The 16,934-nt window shown below is 36.3% G+C and overlaps 1 protein-coding gene across 1 annotated transcript in view; it reads left to right on the top strand.

The window, feature by feature from the left end:
* The window catches only part of Ppp4r3b (protein phosphatase 4 regulatory subunit 3B), a 51,360-nt gene extending 35,256 nt beyond the window's left edge, over nt 1–16,104 (top strand). The window contains exons 11-16 of the mRNA XM_021659476.2: nt 664–822; nt 5,459–5,628; nt 7,230–7,369; nt 7,874–8,058; nt 10,042–10,244; nt 13,807–16,104. Coding sequence (XP_021515151.1) covers nt 664–822; nt 5,459–5,628; nt 7,230–7,369; nt 7,874–8,058; nt 10,042–10,244; nt 13,807–13,902 — 953 coding nt within the window. The 3' untranslated portion in view covers nt 13,903–16,104. The remainder of the gene's footprint in view (nt 1–663; nt 823–5,458; nt 5,629–7,229; nt 7,370–7,873; nt 8,059–10,041; nt 10,245–13,806) is intronic.
* Nucleotides 16,105–16,934: the final 830 nt, after the last annotated feature.

The raw sequence follows: 16,934 nt of genomic DNA, 5'->3' as shown, positions 1-16,934 counted from the left end.
AAAGCTTTTGTTGGCATATTTTTAAACACTCCTTTATTTGCATTTCTTTTATCTTTTTCTCCCTATTCCACTCCAATCCCTTCCAACACCCCAACACCCGGTAGGAGAAAGGGTTCGTGGGAGAGGGGGTGCATTTCTCTTAGCTGCTGGTTAGGGTAGTCGGATTCCTTGAAGCCAGTTCAATCCTCCTTTAAGGAGGTCTTCAATTTCTTGTCCCACAACAGCAACCAGGAGCAGCAAGGGGGAAACAGGAGCAGCCTTGTTCTTTCTCTGATCTCCATACTCTCTGGGCTCTGGCATTTATTTTCTCTCTAGAGTCCTCAGATTTAAACTCTCTGCAACTGGCAAAGAGCTCCCTTCAGAGCCGGCATGAGTCAAATAGTCTGCTGCTGTGGACCATCTGAATCAGTCCCACACCCCACACCTGGGACCAAAACAAAAACATGTTTATATCAACAACAGGCTTTATTATCACATTTGTAGTTAGCCTTTTTTTTCCCTGTTACTACATTTTTTAAGAGTCTACATATATACAAGTAGTATGTATTTATGTATGTACCTTTTTTAAGTGATGTGAAGTGTAGTTTTGCTCTAAGATATAGGATGTATCTATTCTATTTGGATGTATTATATTTATTCTCACAAAACACCTTTCTTTTGTAGATAATTATCAAACAGCACAGCTACTTGCCTTAATTTTAGAGCTACTCACATTTTGTGTGGAACATCACACATACCACATAAAAAACTACATCATGAACAAGGACTTGCTGAGAAGAGTCTTGGTGTTGATGAACTCAAAGCACACTTTTCTGGCTTTGTGTAAGTAACAATTTAAATGAGCACTTTTGTAAAAAAGATTAAAGAAAGAATTTAGTAGACATAAAAGCCAGCTACTCATATGAAGTCATCCGCGTATTAGCAGTATGTGTGATGTTAATGAGATGGCTGAGAAACACAACTGCTTCTGCATTGTATTCTGTTATGAAAGATCAAGAGAGCTGGAAAGTAGTGGTTTTTCACATGCACATTGCTTACATTTAGATTTGGTAGAATTAACCTAGGTTTTGTTGGAATACAATACCATGTGCAATAACAGCATTGCTTCATAGAATTGTTCTGGTATGTTGGAGTTTCATCAAACTATCATGTTTTATATTTGCGTGTGTGTGTGTGTGCCTGTGTGTTGGCCTTGAGCTCATTATGTACCTAAGGGTAGCCTTGAATTTACTAATCTTCCTTCACTCCTAAGTACTGGGATTATACAGATTCCAGTTTATGCAGCTCTGGGTATTGAGCTGAGGCCATTGAGCCTGCTAGGCCACCTGAGCGACACTGCCGGTCTCATTTGCTACTTAATTCTCTTAGTCTTCTTTATTTTTCTGTTCTTAAAAGAGCCAGTGTTGGTGGGTTTGGTGGCTCTCACCTATTATCCAAAAACTTGGAAGGTGGAGGCAGAAAGATCAGGAATTCCAAATCATTTTTCAGTACATAGCAATTGACTAGTTAGCCTCAAAAATGAGACCTTGTCTCAAAAAGGACAAAGCAAGCAAAAAAATTAATGTTAACATCCTATATTTTTCCTGGTTTTTTTTTTTCTGTCCCTGTACAAATGTACATAAGCATGCTCATAGATATATATAGGGCTTTTTGTTTTTATCTCTGTACATTTCTCTGCCTTTGGCACCACTGTAAATTATTTGCTCTTATTTTTTTCTTTCTACTAATAGCTAAATATTTCATAGTATGATTTTCACAAACATTTACCATTCTTTAAAACATATATTACAAAGTTGTTTTTCTTTTTCACTACTCCAAACTACACAGTTTAGTATAAGAATCTTTTATATGCTAATGTGTTTCTCTAAGATCCATAATAATAGGATTGACAGGCAAAGTCACTTGTGTACTTTTTCATATATTCTTTTTAAATTTTAATATCTACCTACCAGGTTACTTTGCCAAAAGATGAAGCACATAGTATTTTTCCAATGCCCTATAATGCCACACTGATGAACAAATAAATAAATGGTAACAAGGCACATGGCCTCACTCTTGAAGTTGCAAGCTAGCTTGGTACACATTATATAGTTCAGGCTTAACTTGAACTCATGGCAGTCCTTCTGCCTCAGCCTGGTCCTGAGATTATAGCCAGGTCACTACTCCCAGCTGTATTACTAATTCTTAAAATTGTTGTCTAGTGATGAAAATGTGTTGTAGTTTTGTTCTAATTTGTATTTCCCTCAAAGGATATTTTCATATATTAATATAATTTGTGTTTTTATTTATTTCTTTTGAGACAGAGTCTCCTATAGCCTAGCAGACGTCATTTGCTGTATAGCTATGGATGATCCTTATATTTCTGCCTCCACTCCCAAAATCTTAGGATATAGGTCTAAGTCATCGTGTTCAGCCTAATTTGCATTTTTATCTGATGTGAGCTGCAGGTTATCTTCTTTCACAGAGCGCTTTGTGTGTTATAGTTTATGTTTTAGAAGGAGATGTTCCAGTCTTACTTACCTTTTGTTTATGATGTTTCCCAAGTAACTTTTAAAAAGAAACAATCTCTCTTGGAACTGGAATATGGGTCTGTTGAGACTTGCAAGCACAAGGACCTGAATTGGATGCCCAGAAGCATGTTCGGGGCTATAGTGGTGTACACACGTATGATACTATTTCTGGGGAGGCAGAGGCAAGAGCATCTCTGAGGCTTGTTGGCCAGCCAGTCTGTCCTGATTAGTGGGCTTCAGTTTTGCAGGATACCTGATCACACTGTGAACCCCAAGGTTATGTACTGGAAAAACCTATTTCTAGTTGTGGTATTACTCAGCCCTAGCACACACCTTTGAAATACAAAGGACAGATAGATGCACAGGAAGTAGAAAGGAGGGATAATCATTTTTCTAAATTTATTTATTGTTTTATTAATTATAGTTTATTCACTTTGTATCTAAGCTGTAGCCCCCTCCCTAGTTCCCGTCTAATCCCACTGTCCCTCCCTCATCTTCTCCCATACTCCTCCAAGTCCACTGATAAGGGAGGACCTCCTCCCCTTCCCTCTGATCCTAGTGTATCAATTCTCATCAGGAGTGGCTGCATTGTCTTCCCCTATGGCCTGGTAAGGCTGCCCCTTCCCCCACCCCCATTCCTGGGGAAGGTGATCAAAGAGTAGGCCACTGAGTTCACACTAGGGAACACACTTGGAGACTTAGCTGCCATGGGCTACATCTGTGAAGGGGTTCTAGGTTATCTTCATGAGTGGTCCTTGGTTGGAGTATCAGTCTCAGAAAAGATACCTGTGCCCAGAATTTTTTCTCTCTCTCCTGTGGAGCTCCTGTCCCCTCCGTATCTTATGAAAGAAGAGAGGGACAATCATTTTGAAAGGTTCTTAAGACAGCAGGGAGAAGGAGAAGAGGCTTTTCTCTTCTGGGTCTTCAGTTGAAGAGGAAGGTCAGCTGGGTGCTTTCTCTGCCTTCCCAGGCTAACAGGTTTTCATCCCAGCATCTAGCTCCTGAGTTTTTATTGGTAAAACTGGATGTTTGGGATTTTGTTTTAAAAACAGCACTTCAGGACAATGAGCGATCATGTCTCAAAAAAGGTGGATGACACCTGAGATTGCCCTCCAGATTCTCCATGCACACCTCTCACACAAATACAGCATATATTGACACATAAACATTTTTAAAATGCTTCATGAAGTTTTATAAATTTAGTTTGCTTTCCTTTTATTTGTGTTTGGAGTTGTCATGCTTAGGAACGTTTCTGTTTTCTAAGATGATACAAATTTTCTCTTCAGTATTTTCCAGCATTTTTGTTATTTCCTTTTTAGTTTGCATATGTAATATCTGAAATATATTTCAGGATGTAGTATGAAGTGGTAGTCTAAGTAGCTAGCCACCTATCCAACACCTTAATTAAATATTTTCCATAGAATGAAAATGCTACTTTTACTGTGCAGTAAACTAACAAAATACCTGTGTATTATTTTTGTACTATCTATAATTTAATCTCGTCAGATGAAGTAATAACTTATTTTCATTATATAATATTTCTGTGGAAGACTTAATTGCCTGCCTTTTGATTCTGCCCCTTAATTTTCATAATTTTCCTAGTCATTTATAGACGTTCTTTAACTGTAACATAAAAGTTTATTCAGTTCATCTCATTTGGAATTATATTTGTACACTAATTTTGGAAGGATTTGTGTTTTCATAATAGGTTTTCCACAAATAATCCTGTAGATGTTTGTAGATTATACCTATTAGTGTGAACATATCCTGATTGGATGAAATTCCAGTATATAAGTTTTGTTTCAAGCTCTCCATCATTATAATAAAACAAAGCTGTCATAGTTATAGTTTGTAAATCTTTTGTTTCATTCAGCAGCAGCATGTGAGTCTGTGTACTCAGACCTTTTCCAGGACTTCAGTCTTTTTAATATTTTTATTTTTTTTTGCGTGTGTATATGGAGTGTGTCGGGGGGTGATGTGTTATACTGGGTTCAGTTTTTGTTTTGTTTTGTTTTCATTTATGGGCTAATAGCCATAACAGAATTGAAAGTAGAGACACATAAATGTAGAAGTCCTTGCTAATGAAATCTTAGAAGAAATTAAACTAAGGAGGATGTTATGTTAAAGTATCAACACATAAAGGGTTAAAGTTGCAGTGTTTGACATCATGTAAGCATTTTAGCAATAATGCTTCTAATTTTATTTAACCAGTAAAAGCTAATTTAAAAAGGGAATGCCTTTTTAATATCCTAAGATATGAAATGCCAACTTACAGTGCTTAGTTATTGCTCTGGCTTTTTCCTGTTGTTGTCGTCGTTAGCAAATACAATCTGATCTGCCGTAGTTCGTACATGTCTGGTAAAGAAGTATTGTCAGAATGTGAAAGTGGTATTGATTCAAAAGTTAGTGTTCCAAGGCAAGAGAAGCAAGAATAGTAAATCTATAACCTTCATTGAAAAAGTCTTAGAAGTTTGTCCGTTCCTTTGATTGTATTTTAAGAAAATAAAAAACAAATATCTGCCCCCATAGAATCCTTCACTCGAAATGCAATAGGCTGCGCCATACCTGTGCCCACCAAGCGCCTAATTCTAACTTCCTTTACTGCGACACTTCCCTGCTCTAAGTATTGCTTGCAGTGCATTTTATAGGTCCTGGGTTTTTTAATTATTCTATTTAGTTATCATTGATATGTGTGTGTATGGTGTTAGAGGATAAACTTGTGGAGTCGGTTCTTTTCCTTCCGCTTTCACAAGGGTTCTGGGTATTGAATTCTAGTTTCTCTGCTGAGCCAAGTCAGTTGTCATTCCTAAAATTTTTATTTCAAAACCCAATTTTTTATTTTGTACCATTTTACTTATTATTTTAGAAAGATTTAAACATTGCTTTATGCTAAAATCTATAAAATAATGTTGGTAAATTCATTAGCCTCTTACTTGTTTTCTAATTAGGTGCTCTTCGCTTTATGAGGCGAATAATTGGCCTGAAGGATGAATTTTATAATCGTTACATCACCAAAGGAAATCTTTTTGAACCAGTTGTAAATGCCCTTTTGGATAATGGAACGCGGTACAATCTATTAAATTCAGCTGTTATTGAACTGTTTGAATTTATAAGAGTGGTAAGTTTATATTAAAGATCTCTTAGTAGTCATATGTAAACAACTAATTTTATATAAAAGTAAATAATTGCGTGTAATAAGATTGATTTCTTCATTCCTGTTTTCCTGAAATTATTTATTCTTTGTGTCTTAGAATCTATTTCTAATAAACTGAAATTTTTAAAATCACTTTTTTATTCTTATACATAGGCAATAGTTGAATGGTAGTAGTTTCTTTTATGTGGGGAGGGTTACTGTTGGGGATCATATATGGATCCTTCTTTCTATGTGGTAGGTAAGCTTTACTAAGTCACTCCCTAAATCACTATTGAAAATTATGAAATTTAAAAGTGAAATTCAAGAGATTTGTAATTCGTATTTGCTCATTTTTCTCAGCTCTGTTTTTCTTGGGGAAGTGTCTTAGGATCATGCATGGCATTTTGAACATTTCAATCACGCAAGGCATTTTTGTGATTTATTATGAAAAAGTTTTTTATCATAGGAGTAATAATAAAGAAATGAATACAAAAATTACAATTTTTCTTCAGTAAAAGTTTGTACAAGATACCTAAGCAGTAGGCTGGAAGTTTAGAATTTAAACTAAGAGAACTGGGAAGTCGAAAGTAGTCCAACTGCCTTTTGTTGTAGACGAGGGAACTGAGACAGCAGAAGTGGGTCGCTCGCCTGTTAAACTCATTCAGCACTTCCACTGTCCTGGCACTGTCACACAGATTTCTCTTCCAAGAGCTGGAGAGAGCAATGCACAAATAATAGAGACAAGCTAGTTTCTGAGAGTTGCCACTTGCCAAGAGTATGACTCTTGAGGAGATGAAGAGGAGAGACATGGAAATTTAGCTTGGAAAACAAGCAGCGGGGTTGATTACCTCAGCCACTGTCTGTCCTAGTGACTCGGAGTGTTTCATAAGCTTTCTCATTGGACTTACTTTTTCCTTCACCGTTTTTGTGAGATGCTGATAAAATGAATTCGGTACACAAGAGTTTACATTGTTTTCTTCTGAAAATTGATAAACTGAACACTGGCTCTTCAGCTTTAACGTGTCTTTGTTCTGTGTGCAACAGTCTACTGCCAAAATAGAAAACACAGAGTGCCAGTTAGGCAGTCTATCCGTGTACACGACCCAATCAAAGAAGCCTGTGCTCGTTAGCTACTATCCTATTCCTGACAGCAGTTAACCAGGAAATAACTAACATTTACCGGACATAGGGGCTTAACATCTGTCTCTAAGAAGCTCTGAAGGCCTAAATTTTGTCTTTTTGTGAAATAGGTATAGCTTATTTTATAGGATTGTGATAATCTTATATAAAATTGTGAAAGTGTTCTTTAAATTATAAAATACTGTATAAAGCACTAAGACATAAACTAAATCCATTGCTTTTCAAATGTTCCTTATAGCCCCCTAAAGGGCTCCAGTGAATTGCCTCTCCTTGTTCAAGTTTTCTGTGGAGTCCTGTCCTGGCTCATGTGTAAGGAATCTAGGACATTTATTTTTAGAAGGTGATTTTGAAAAACCTTTTTTGATCAACTTTGGAACTATACAAGTTTTTGTTTTTCTCAACAAGTATTATATTGTTTTATAAATATGGATTTTGTGCCTGTACAGGAAGATATCAAGTCTCTTACTGCACATATAGTTGAAAACTTTTACAAAGCGCTTGAATCGATTGAATATGTTCAGACTTTCAAAGGATTGAAGACTAAATATGAACAAGAAAAAGACAGACAAAATCAGAAACTGAACAGGTATTGTTTTAAGTATATTACATTTGTAGCAAGCAGAATTAAGTATAAAATTGTCCATGGTTTAGATCTTATCATGTGAAATTTTCTTTATTAGCACAGCATAAGGTAAACTGTCTTCCTGCCCCATCCGTTATATGATGACTTGATATAGTTACTGTATGTAGTAACTCAGGATGGATATTGTTGTTGTTGTTTTGGGTTTTTTGTTTTTGTTTTTGAGACTGGGTTTCTCTGTGTATCCCTGGCTGTCCTGGAACTCTTTTTGTAGACCAGGCTGATCTTGAACTTACAGAGATCCAACTCAGGATGGACTCTTAATTTAGTTTACAACATGCAAAGACATTTGAAGAATTCTCTAACGACATCTTAACATGATGGCTGAGATTATTTTGATATACTGTACATCCTTAAGTATTAATTCATCTTGGTTATTCATCCTTCCCAAATTTTATCTGGTCATAACCTTATAGTTATTCTTCAACATCTGTGATATATTTCTTACAGTGTACCATCTATATTGCGTAGTAATCGATATCGCAGAGATGCAAAAGCCTTGGAAGAGGATGAAGAAATGTGGTTTAATGAAGATGATGAAGACGAAGGAAAGGCAACTGTAACGCCAGTTGAAAAATCTAAAACTGAAGATGACTTTCCAGATAGTTATGAAAAATTTATGGAAACTAAAAAAGGTACTAAGATCCTGAACTTTCGTATATTATCACCTCTCGCGTATAATTACATAGCCTGAATTTGATCCTTAGCACTATACATACACACAGATACACAAACCATAATAATAGATAACTTGTTTGGGAAACTGGCCAAGGTTTGTAAAACAAGAAGCATAGAATTCTATGCTGAACTATACCCTTTTAAAATTATCCACATATGCCAAATTGTTTGGGATGTTCACATTTTAAATCTTTTCCTTGAAACCTGGTGGATTTGATGCTATTCATTTGGGTTTAGAAATTTTCAGTTTATAATATTATGTAAAACAAGGTCTCAATATATATCCTCATTCTGGCCTAGAACTCATGGTCACTCAACCTCAGTTTCTCAAATTCTGGGCTTACACTGTGTCACACACCTAGCCTCTGTTTAGAACTTGTTGTGTACTTACACTTCTCTGAACAGACTAGTCTTGGCTTTGTTTCTATACTAAAATTCCATTGAAGATTTCCATTATGATTAAATTGTTTCAGGGTTTCTATTATTAAGTAACTGAAGACTATAACCATAGAAGCATAGAATATTTCCATCTCTCATATTTACTGGTGAGCAAACTGGACTCAAAGATGTAACTTTGCTCTTTGAAACTTCAGCTATTATTAAAGTTGCTTAACAATATAATAGGGTGAGCTGGGCATAGTGGCACACACTATTAATCCCAGCACTTGGGAGGCAGAGGCAGGTTCAAGGCCAGCCACGGCTGTTACACAGAGAAACCCTGTTTTTTGTTGTTGTTTGTTTGTTTGTTTGTTTGTTTTAAAGATGTAATAGGGGAAAGCTAGTTATGTTGGTGAATGGTGAATCCGTGTAATCCCAGCATTGTTGGGCTGAGGCAGTAGAAGCACTGTGAGCTCGAGGCCAGGCTGAACTACATAGGAAGGAAGACCTTGTGTCCAAAAAAGCAAATTGAACCCAGGCATGCTGGCACCCTCTCATGACTCCAGCACTCAAGAGGTAGAGGTAGGAAGGTTAGAAATTGAAGGTGATCCTAAGTTTCAAAGCAAGTTTGAGACTAGCCTAAGATATATTAGACATTCACTGCCTCAGAGGGGGAAGGGCTGAATTTTCCTATTGTAGAGGGCTAAGCTATAGCTAGTATCTTTCAAGAGAAATAATCACTTTAATTTTGTGCCTTAAAGAACATTGGCTTGCAAATACCATTTGAATGTGACTTTTTCTACAGGCATTTCTTCTTAATTGACTTGGTATAATTTCTTTCAGCTATGAGTCTAACTCATTTCCTATTCATTAGTTGCATGAGTTCCCCCTAAGGGTAACAAAGAACCTGCTGGTATTCTATTTATGTATAATTTCTAGCTCTTGAACCCAGGGCCTTGAGCATGCGTGGCTAGTGAGTACTGTGCCACTGAGCTATATATCCCCATCCAGAACAGGTTCTTTTTAGCAGACAAATTATTTCCCCTTCAGTCAGTAGAAATACTGCCTTCAATTTGTCATAAAAAGCAGAAAGCATGCCTAAGTATTGAACCCATTGTTCAATGAATGCTGTTAGGAAATGTGTCAAAATAAAGTTAACCAAACTTTAAATGGAATCGGACACTTCTGCAATAAAAGAAACAACTAATGGAACTTGGAGATTTTAGAGAGTAAGAGACTAGGGTACTTGAAGAGTTGTCTTTAGGTATTTGAAATAGTGACTTGGTTTTTTTTGTTGTTGTGGGGGGGTCAAGAACTGTAGAGTCAGTGAGTAGAAGACAGTGATAGAAATCAAACTGCTGGTAGCTTTCCAAGTAAACAGTGAGATAAATAGGATGTAAGATAGTTGGTCTGTTGATTGACGTTCCTAAGAGTCTGACCAACAGAAATATGTTCGCGTCTTGTAACTCTGAGAAACCTAAGGCAAAGTTGTGTGCTGTCACTTTGATAGATGCTTTGATTTAGCAGTATTTAATATAGGCTCAATTTTACTTTTGCTTTAGCAAAAGAAAGTGAAGACAAGGAAAACCTTCCCAAAAGGACATCTTCTGGTGGCTTCAAATTTACTTTCTCCCATTCCCCCAGTGCTGCTAATGGAACAAACAGTACCAACAGTAAGTCTGTAGTGGCTCAGACAACACCAGCAAGTTCTAATGGGTCCTCTTCCAAAACGACAAACTTGGCTGCATCAATGACAGCCACTAAGGTATGTGAAAGAAGCACTACGCACAAACTTTGCTCTGTGTACTGAAGATGACTTAGATGAAAGTTTCACAGAATGAAAGGTTGTTGTCATCAGTGCCTGACTCCCAGCCGTGTACACAAACTCGTTTATCTTGAATATTACGGAAATTTTAGGATAAACATTTTTTTCTCTTGCTAGGACTTTTGTTTTATTTAAAGTATATTGGTCATTTTATTTAGCTATATGTGAGCATCTTCCGCCTCTCCCTGCAAGTACCAGCTCTCTGTTGTGCTATTTAAATTGTTCCCATTACTTCACTGATCTATTAGTGTTACATTTTAAAGTATTTTTGTTGAATAAGTTCTTCAAAGGTCTATGCCAGTTTTTATTCCCATGAGCAATGTATGAGTGTTCCTGGTACAGCATTAACAGTATTGTTAAAAGTATTTTTCATCTTCACCAGTTGGGTAAAGGTGTATCCTCTATCTTTCCCTATTATGCATCTCCTGTCAGTAGTAACGTTGAGTTTGCTTTTCTGTTTTGTGTGTTTTATAGTGCCCTGTAAATTTGCTTTATCTTTTTCTTAATTTGCATGATTTTTCAGTTAAGGTTTAGCCTTTCTATAATTTTCATAGCAAATTTTCATTGGTTTAATGTTATACTCGTTTATATTTTGAACTTTTTCATTTGTGTACTTTTTTAACCTTTACAAATCTCACATATGAAACCATCCTTTTCCCCCAGAAAAGGAATGATTGATTAGCTTTAAGAAGCATAAATATAGAACTATCTAAAAATAAAATAAAAACAAAAAGAAGACCCAACTAAAGAAAAATCATCTTTTTTTAAAGTCTGACTTTACTGTTTAACAGAAACACATAAGCCATATATTCAGCACTGTGGTGGTTAAAGCTTTGGGTAAAGTTGTATCTTCAGTGAGATCCAGGCACATTTTGCATATTCTTTTCACTAACGACTCAACATTTAAATCTCATAATCCCAGCATTTTGACCAGTTTTCCATCCTGTTTGCAGCTTGACCTCTTACAAAATGTGTGGTGTCTTCATCAGTGGGCTAGAACAGCCAGTAACATGACAAATGATAGTATTGATTTAGGGGTCTCAGAAACCTCACTACAAGTAGTAAGGGGTATAGAAAAGGAAGATTTTTTTTTTTTCTCCCTGCAACAGAGTAAATCATAACCAAGTATAGTTTGAAGAATGCAAGGATGTTTTACCATGTAACAGGAAATATAAAGAGGTAGTTTGGATCATTTAGTAAATGTACTAATCAGTATCTTACAATCAGGGTTAAATAATATCAGTGACAGCAGCAACCTGTCTTGTTCCTGATTAAGTGGGAATGACCCTAACGTTTGTTAAATACAAAACTAACTTTCGCTGTTAGACAGGTAGCATGTTAAGAAATTAGCCATTTGTTTCTATTTTATTTGTATTTGGAAATAGGGTCATAAACACAAATTCTATACACACATCTGAAATGATATATGTAAAGTTCACATTGCTAGTATACTTAAAACTGCAAGAAAGTCTGGTCATTTTCGACAATAGGGGTTAGTTAGGCATCTTTTAAAATTCTACCGGCAGTCTTTAAACTTTCTGTCTTGGAAAGCTTACAGAAAGTAAAATGCAGGGTTTCCTTCCTCATTTTATAGCAGAAGTGGTGTTTGTTGTAGCATACACCAATAGTTTCCCATTCTGGTTTTGTTGTTTTGACACAGGATTTTACAGTCGTGTTCCAGACTAGATTCCAACTCATATCTTTATGCCTTGGTCTCCAGAGTGCTTGACTTACAGACATGTTTCACAAGACATGTTATCATTCTGATTCTACAAACATTCTTTCCCATAGAAAGGAGATATTTTATACTAAACGATGAAAGTATTTTTGTCTTTACAACTTTCATATTTTATCTTTTAATATCACTAGTAGCTGATATCTGTGCAGCCTGCAACTGTAGCAGTTAAACTGATAATGAAATTGGAAGCCACTGCTGAAGAATCAGCTCCTATTGAGAAATAGTCATAATTATAATAGTCACAAAAATAGAATTTTGTGAACAAATTGACTTGTATGTGTGCATTGTTTTTTCGTGTGAAACTTTATAGTGATAGTGAAACTTTGCTTTCAAAGAATATCACTATTTTTATCTGTTGCCCCAGAAGATGTAGAACAAATATATTTTGGAATCTGACAGCATCAGTGGGGTGAAAAATAAATTTGTACTTCCCATATTATTGGGGAAAAAAAAAAACTTAATCTGGAAGAATAAGAAATTAAACTCAAGAAAACAGCTGGCTCAGCTAATCAACCCAGAAAGTGCCATCCAATAATAAAAGAGCAGAAAATTTTCTAAAACAAAGAACAAATGTTTAATTTCAGAAGGGTGAGAATAAAACCCACAAGTAGCCAGGCATGGGTTATACATGCCTATAATCCCAGCAGTTGAAAGTCTTTGCTACATAGTGAGTTCTCATCTCTTGTCTCAAAACAAAACACACCACCAAAGCTGGGTGTGATAACTCCTTCTGCAGTCCAGGCTGTTCACAGCCTGCCAGGCAGAAATTCCATGAGTCCTGAAGTTCTCAGGAATTGGGGCAGAAGGGGAAGAATGACAGGTTTCAAAGGTATGAGAGATCACTAGAAAAAATTCTTTGGGGTCTGAAGGGATGGCTCATAAGTTAAGAGAACTGGCTGCTCTTCAGTAGGACCCAGGTTCAATTCCTAGCACCCACAAAGCAGCTCACACCTGACTGTAATTCCAGTTCCAGAGTACCTGACACCCTCACACAGACACACATGTAGGCAAAATACCAGTGTACATAAAATAAAAATAACTCATTAAATTTTTTTAAAAGAAAAATTATTTTCAACAAATATTACATATTGGATAACCACATGCAAGATAGATGTTGGACTCACTTGATACAAAACTTAGAAGACCTAAACATAAATATAAAGCTCTCAGAAAACAGGAATATTCATGATCTTAAGTACAGTATATAATACCCAAAGCATAATGACAAAAAAAAGAGAGAGATGTCATTCTGATTAGAAATGACACTAGTATAAAGTAAAAAGATAGACCACAACTTGGGGTGCTGCTTGCATACCCTGTAAGAAGTGGGGTCCAGAGTATATCAAGAGATTAGTCTTACCAGAAATATCAAACCCCAAAGGATGTAATGCAGACATTTCTCTAAAGAAAAAGTATACACTTTGTAAAATAAATTCATGAGAAAACTAGAGACTTGTCAGGTGGTAACAGAAAAAATAAAGTCAATTTCCTAGTGACATTTTGTTAAATTGAATTCTGAAGTTTCATTAAAAACCCAACAAACAACAGAAATGCTGAGGGGGAGACTGCCAGCAGTAGTATTCAGTAAATGACTATAATCTAAGCAATTCCTTCCTTAACTTCAAATGTCTTTCTATCAGATACACTATTTAGAAAAATGGCTTCTAATACCGCTTCATGACTGTATTTGTACCATGCTTTCTTTCATGCTAATCTGGTTTATTTTAGGTTATATATGCTAAAATGTTTTTCATTCTTCAATAGGGAAGTTTGGTTGGCTTAGTGGACTACCCAGATGATGAAGAAGAAGATGAGGAAGAAGAATCATCCCCTAGGAAAAGACCTCGACTTGGCTCATAGAATACTTGCTAGGGGACTCCAACACATGGTCTTACTAAAACGCTGCAGCTGCTCACTGAGCTCAAGTCTGACGGAAAGCTTTCTATGGAACTTAACACACACAGAGTAGCAGAGACTCGGTTACCAGGTAGGAAAGTGTAGTTGTGTAAGAAACCAGGCTTCCCAAGAATTTGTTTCCTAGTAATTAAACGCTTTGCCTTTTGGGCTATCCAAAAAAAGAGAGAGAGAGAGATAATTGGAGCCTGGGTGAAAGCTTCCCATCAAGGGAAGTCTCTGGTTTAGGGGAGGAAGGTTGATTTAAGACAGGGTTGCTCCAGGGAGTCCAACCTAGAGAGACTTGTAAGACTTCAGTACCCAATAACATTGCTTGTATAATGGTGCTGGCCATGTTTTAATCAGTTGCCTCTTTTTAAAAGAAACTTCTATGTACAACAAATTAAACTGTCATTAGAAATGAAGTTATGTTATTGGGACCATTTCTTTAAGGACATCACAGAAGTCAATTTTTGGTGTTTGACGGACATGCACCCTAGAACAGCACACACCAATTTCTCTATACCAAGAACTTCTAATACATTAAACAACAAAAAAGCTGGGTTCCAAATGGATAGTTTTCTTAATAGATCTTCAATGTCAGCATTTTTAGAGGTAACAGCAGCCAAGAAACACAACAGCAGTGTTCTGAAATGGTCCTCTTCAGAAAAACTCAGGAGTGGCTATGTTTCCAGTGAATCACTTTCTACTGTCTCAGTCAAGTTAGGTCTGGGTCTCCTCAGAGCTGCTGACAAATATATAAAGACCAATAAAGAATGGTGCTGAGTTACATGGCATTTACTATCTAGAAGTCATTTGATCCTAGAGGTTACCTAAGTGTCAGAGTCACATGCAGATGGGAAGCTTTTCCATGGACAAGGGGGGTAACATGAAAGCTGCTTTTTTAACAGATTTAAAAAGCACATTCCATGTTCGTAAATGAATTTAAAATAATTGGGGCAAACTATTAAGAGCTTTTATTTTTAGAACAAGTTAATTGTAAATATTTTAATGTTAGTTTGCTCATCTATGATCTGAGATCATTGCTGAGATGAGAAAAATGACCCCAAACTACAATTTAATGCATTGAGGAAAAATTCTAAAAATAGTAATTTCAGCTCCAGTCTTTAGATCAGCTTTGTAATGTGTTATGGGTCCATTTTTCCTGGAATAGCTTAAAAGCAGTTTCCTGTGTTGGAGATTTTGGAGTTAATTTTAATTTGGGCTATTGTTTGGAAAAGATGGGCTGTCTGTGTAGATATGAAGTATAGTTTTTCCATAAAACAGATGTTTATTTTGTATTAAAAATACCACTGTACTTGTTTTACACCATTTGTATACATGTGGTGATATTAATGCTAAACTGTAAAATTCAGGAATTAAAATGTGACCCTGTAATTCCATGATTGAGGCTTCTGTTTGTTTTGTTGTAAATATAAAGTAAACTTTTATTTTTGAGATATATCTAGTTTACATTATCTTTTTAAAGCTTATAGAATCTATAAAGATTTTAAATGCAGAAAGTTTTAAATGCAAGAGTCAAGCCTGCTTTAAGTGTCACTTAAGAGGTAAACCCTGGGCAAACAGGACAGCATGAAGCCGTTTTCGCACTAAACAAAGGCGGGTGCACATGCAACAAGCCTGCATGTGGAATCCAGATGAGCCGAGATACTTTTCAACCACCATCAGTGAGTTACTGTAGGAGCGGGCATTCTTTCAAGAGAGTTTTCTCAGGCCTCTTCCACCTTAGTGCTTAGAATCTAAGCAGCCCTGACCTATAAACTGTTCCGTTAATTCTTATTATATAACTTTAAGTTTATAGTCTAGTACTTTATAAAGACTTGCTTAAATTTTCCTTTCTAAGGAACTTCAAACTTTAAGTCGTTATGGGAAGTGTTTCTTACAGCAGGAATATGAATGCTTTCTTGAAATAAAAGGGCAACAGTTGTATAATGCGTATGTTCACCCACATGGCAAAAGGGTCCTTGGAAGGCACAACTGAGAAGATTCTATATTAGCTGCCGTCCTGAGTGACGACTCTCATGCAGTGAGGTGCTGATAGCATTGTCTCCACTCAGCTAGTTCAAGCCAGAGCACACATTTGTATGCCTTAGGTCCTAAAAATATCTGTAAACATATACCTACCTAATAAACTATTTTTAATAAAAAGTTATGTGAAACAGATTTATGTGTTTTAATCACTGGTTTTTCTACAGGTTGAAGGTTGGAGCTTAAAAGTACAATTTTAGATTCAAGAAGATAAGATGAAGTTTTAAGTGGGTAAAGGACTTGCTGGCAAGCCTGAGTGTGATCCATGGAATTCAACACAGTACAAAATTGCCCCGACTTCCACAGGCACACAGCAGCATACACATGCACACATATATACATGCATATGTCTGTACACATACATACACACACAAAATGTTTGGGGTTTTTTGTTTGTTTTTAAGAAAAAAAATGTTCAATAAATAGAAAAGGATGGGTGCAAATTGTAACTGCAAATTTTTGAAGGCACAGTCGTTCTGAGTACCTTTAAGCAAAGAGACTAGAAAAAATTCCCAGGGCCATAGAGACACCAACACTCTATGGTAGAATTTTCCTCAACAGATTCAGTCAGTTGATCCTTTTGTCTGTTTTTACAACAACTTCTGTAGAAAAGGTAATAATTTTTTACATTTCCCACATTTATTTTCCAAGTCTTGTTTGTCCTGCTTCAAATAATAAAACTCCTTACCACTGTCCATGAAACCCTTTGGATTGCTTCAAATCTGGTAAACCCAAAACTACCCTAACCCACTATCACCTTTCATACGGTATCCCTCCTATTCATGTATGTTCTGGTTCAGCTTCAAAGCATGTGCTTTCTAAACTACTACTGCATATCCCTCTTCTCCATGCAGCCACCTGAACAGCTTCCAGCGTACTCAAGGCAGGTAGCCGGCCTGTCATGTTCCCTCAAACACTGCTTTTTGGACCATCAATAGCCCCATGAAAGC

This window comes from Meriones unguiculatus, chromosome 12 (assembly GCF_030254825.1).
Source record: "Meriones unguiculatus strain TT.TT164.6M chromosome 12, Bangor_MerUng_6.1, whole genome shotgun sequence".
Lineage (NCBI taxonomy): Eukaryota > Metazoa > Chordata > Mammalia > Rodentia > Muridae > Meriones > Meriones unguiculatus.
The sequence above is the reverse complement of the archived record's forward strand: the minus strand, read 5'-3'. Positions and strand labels throughout refer to the sequence as shown.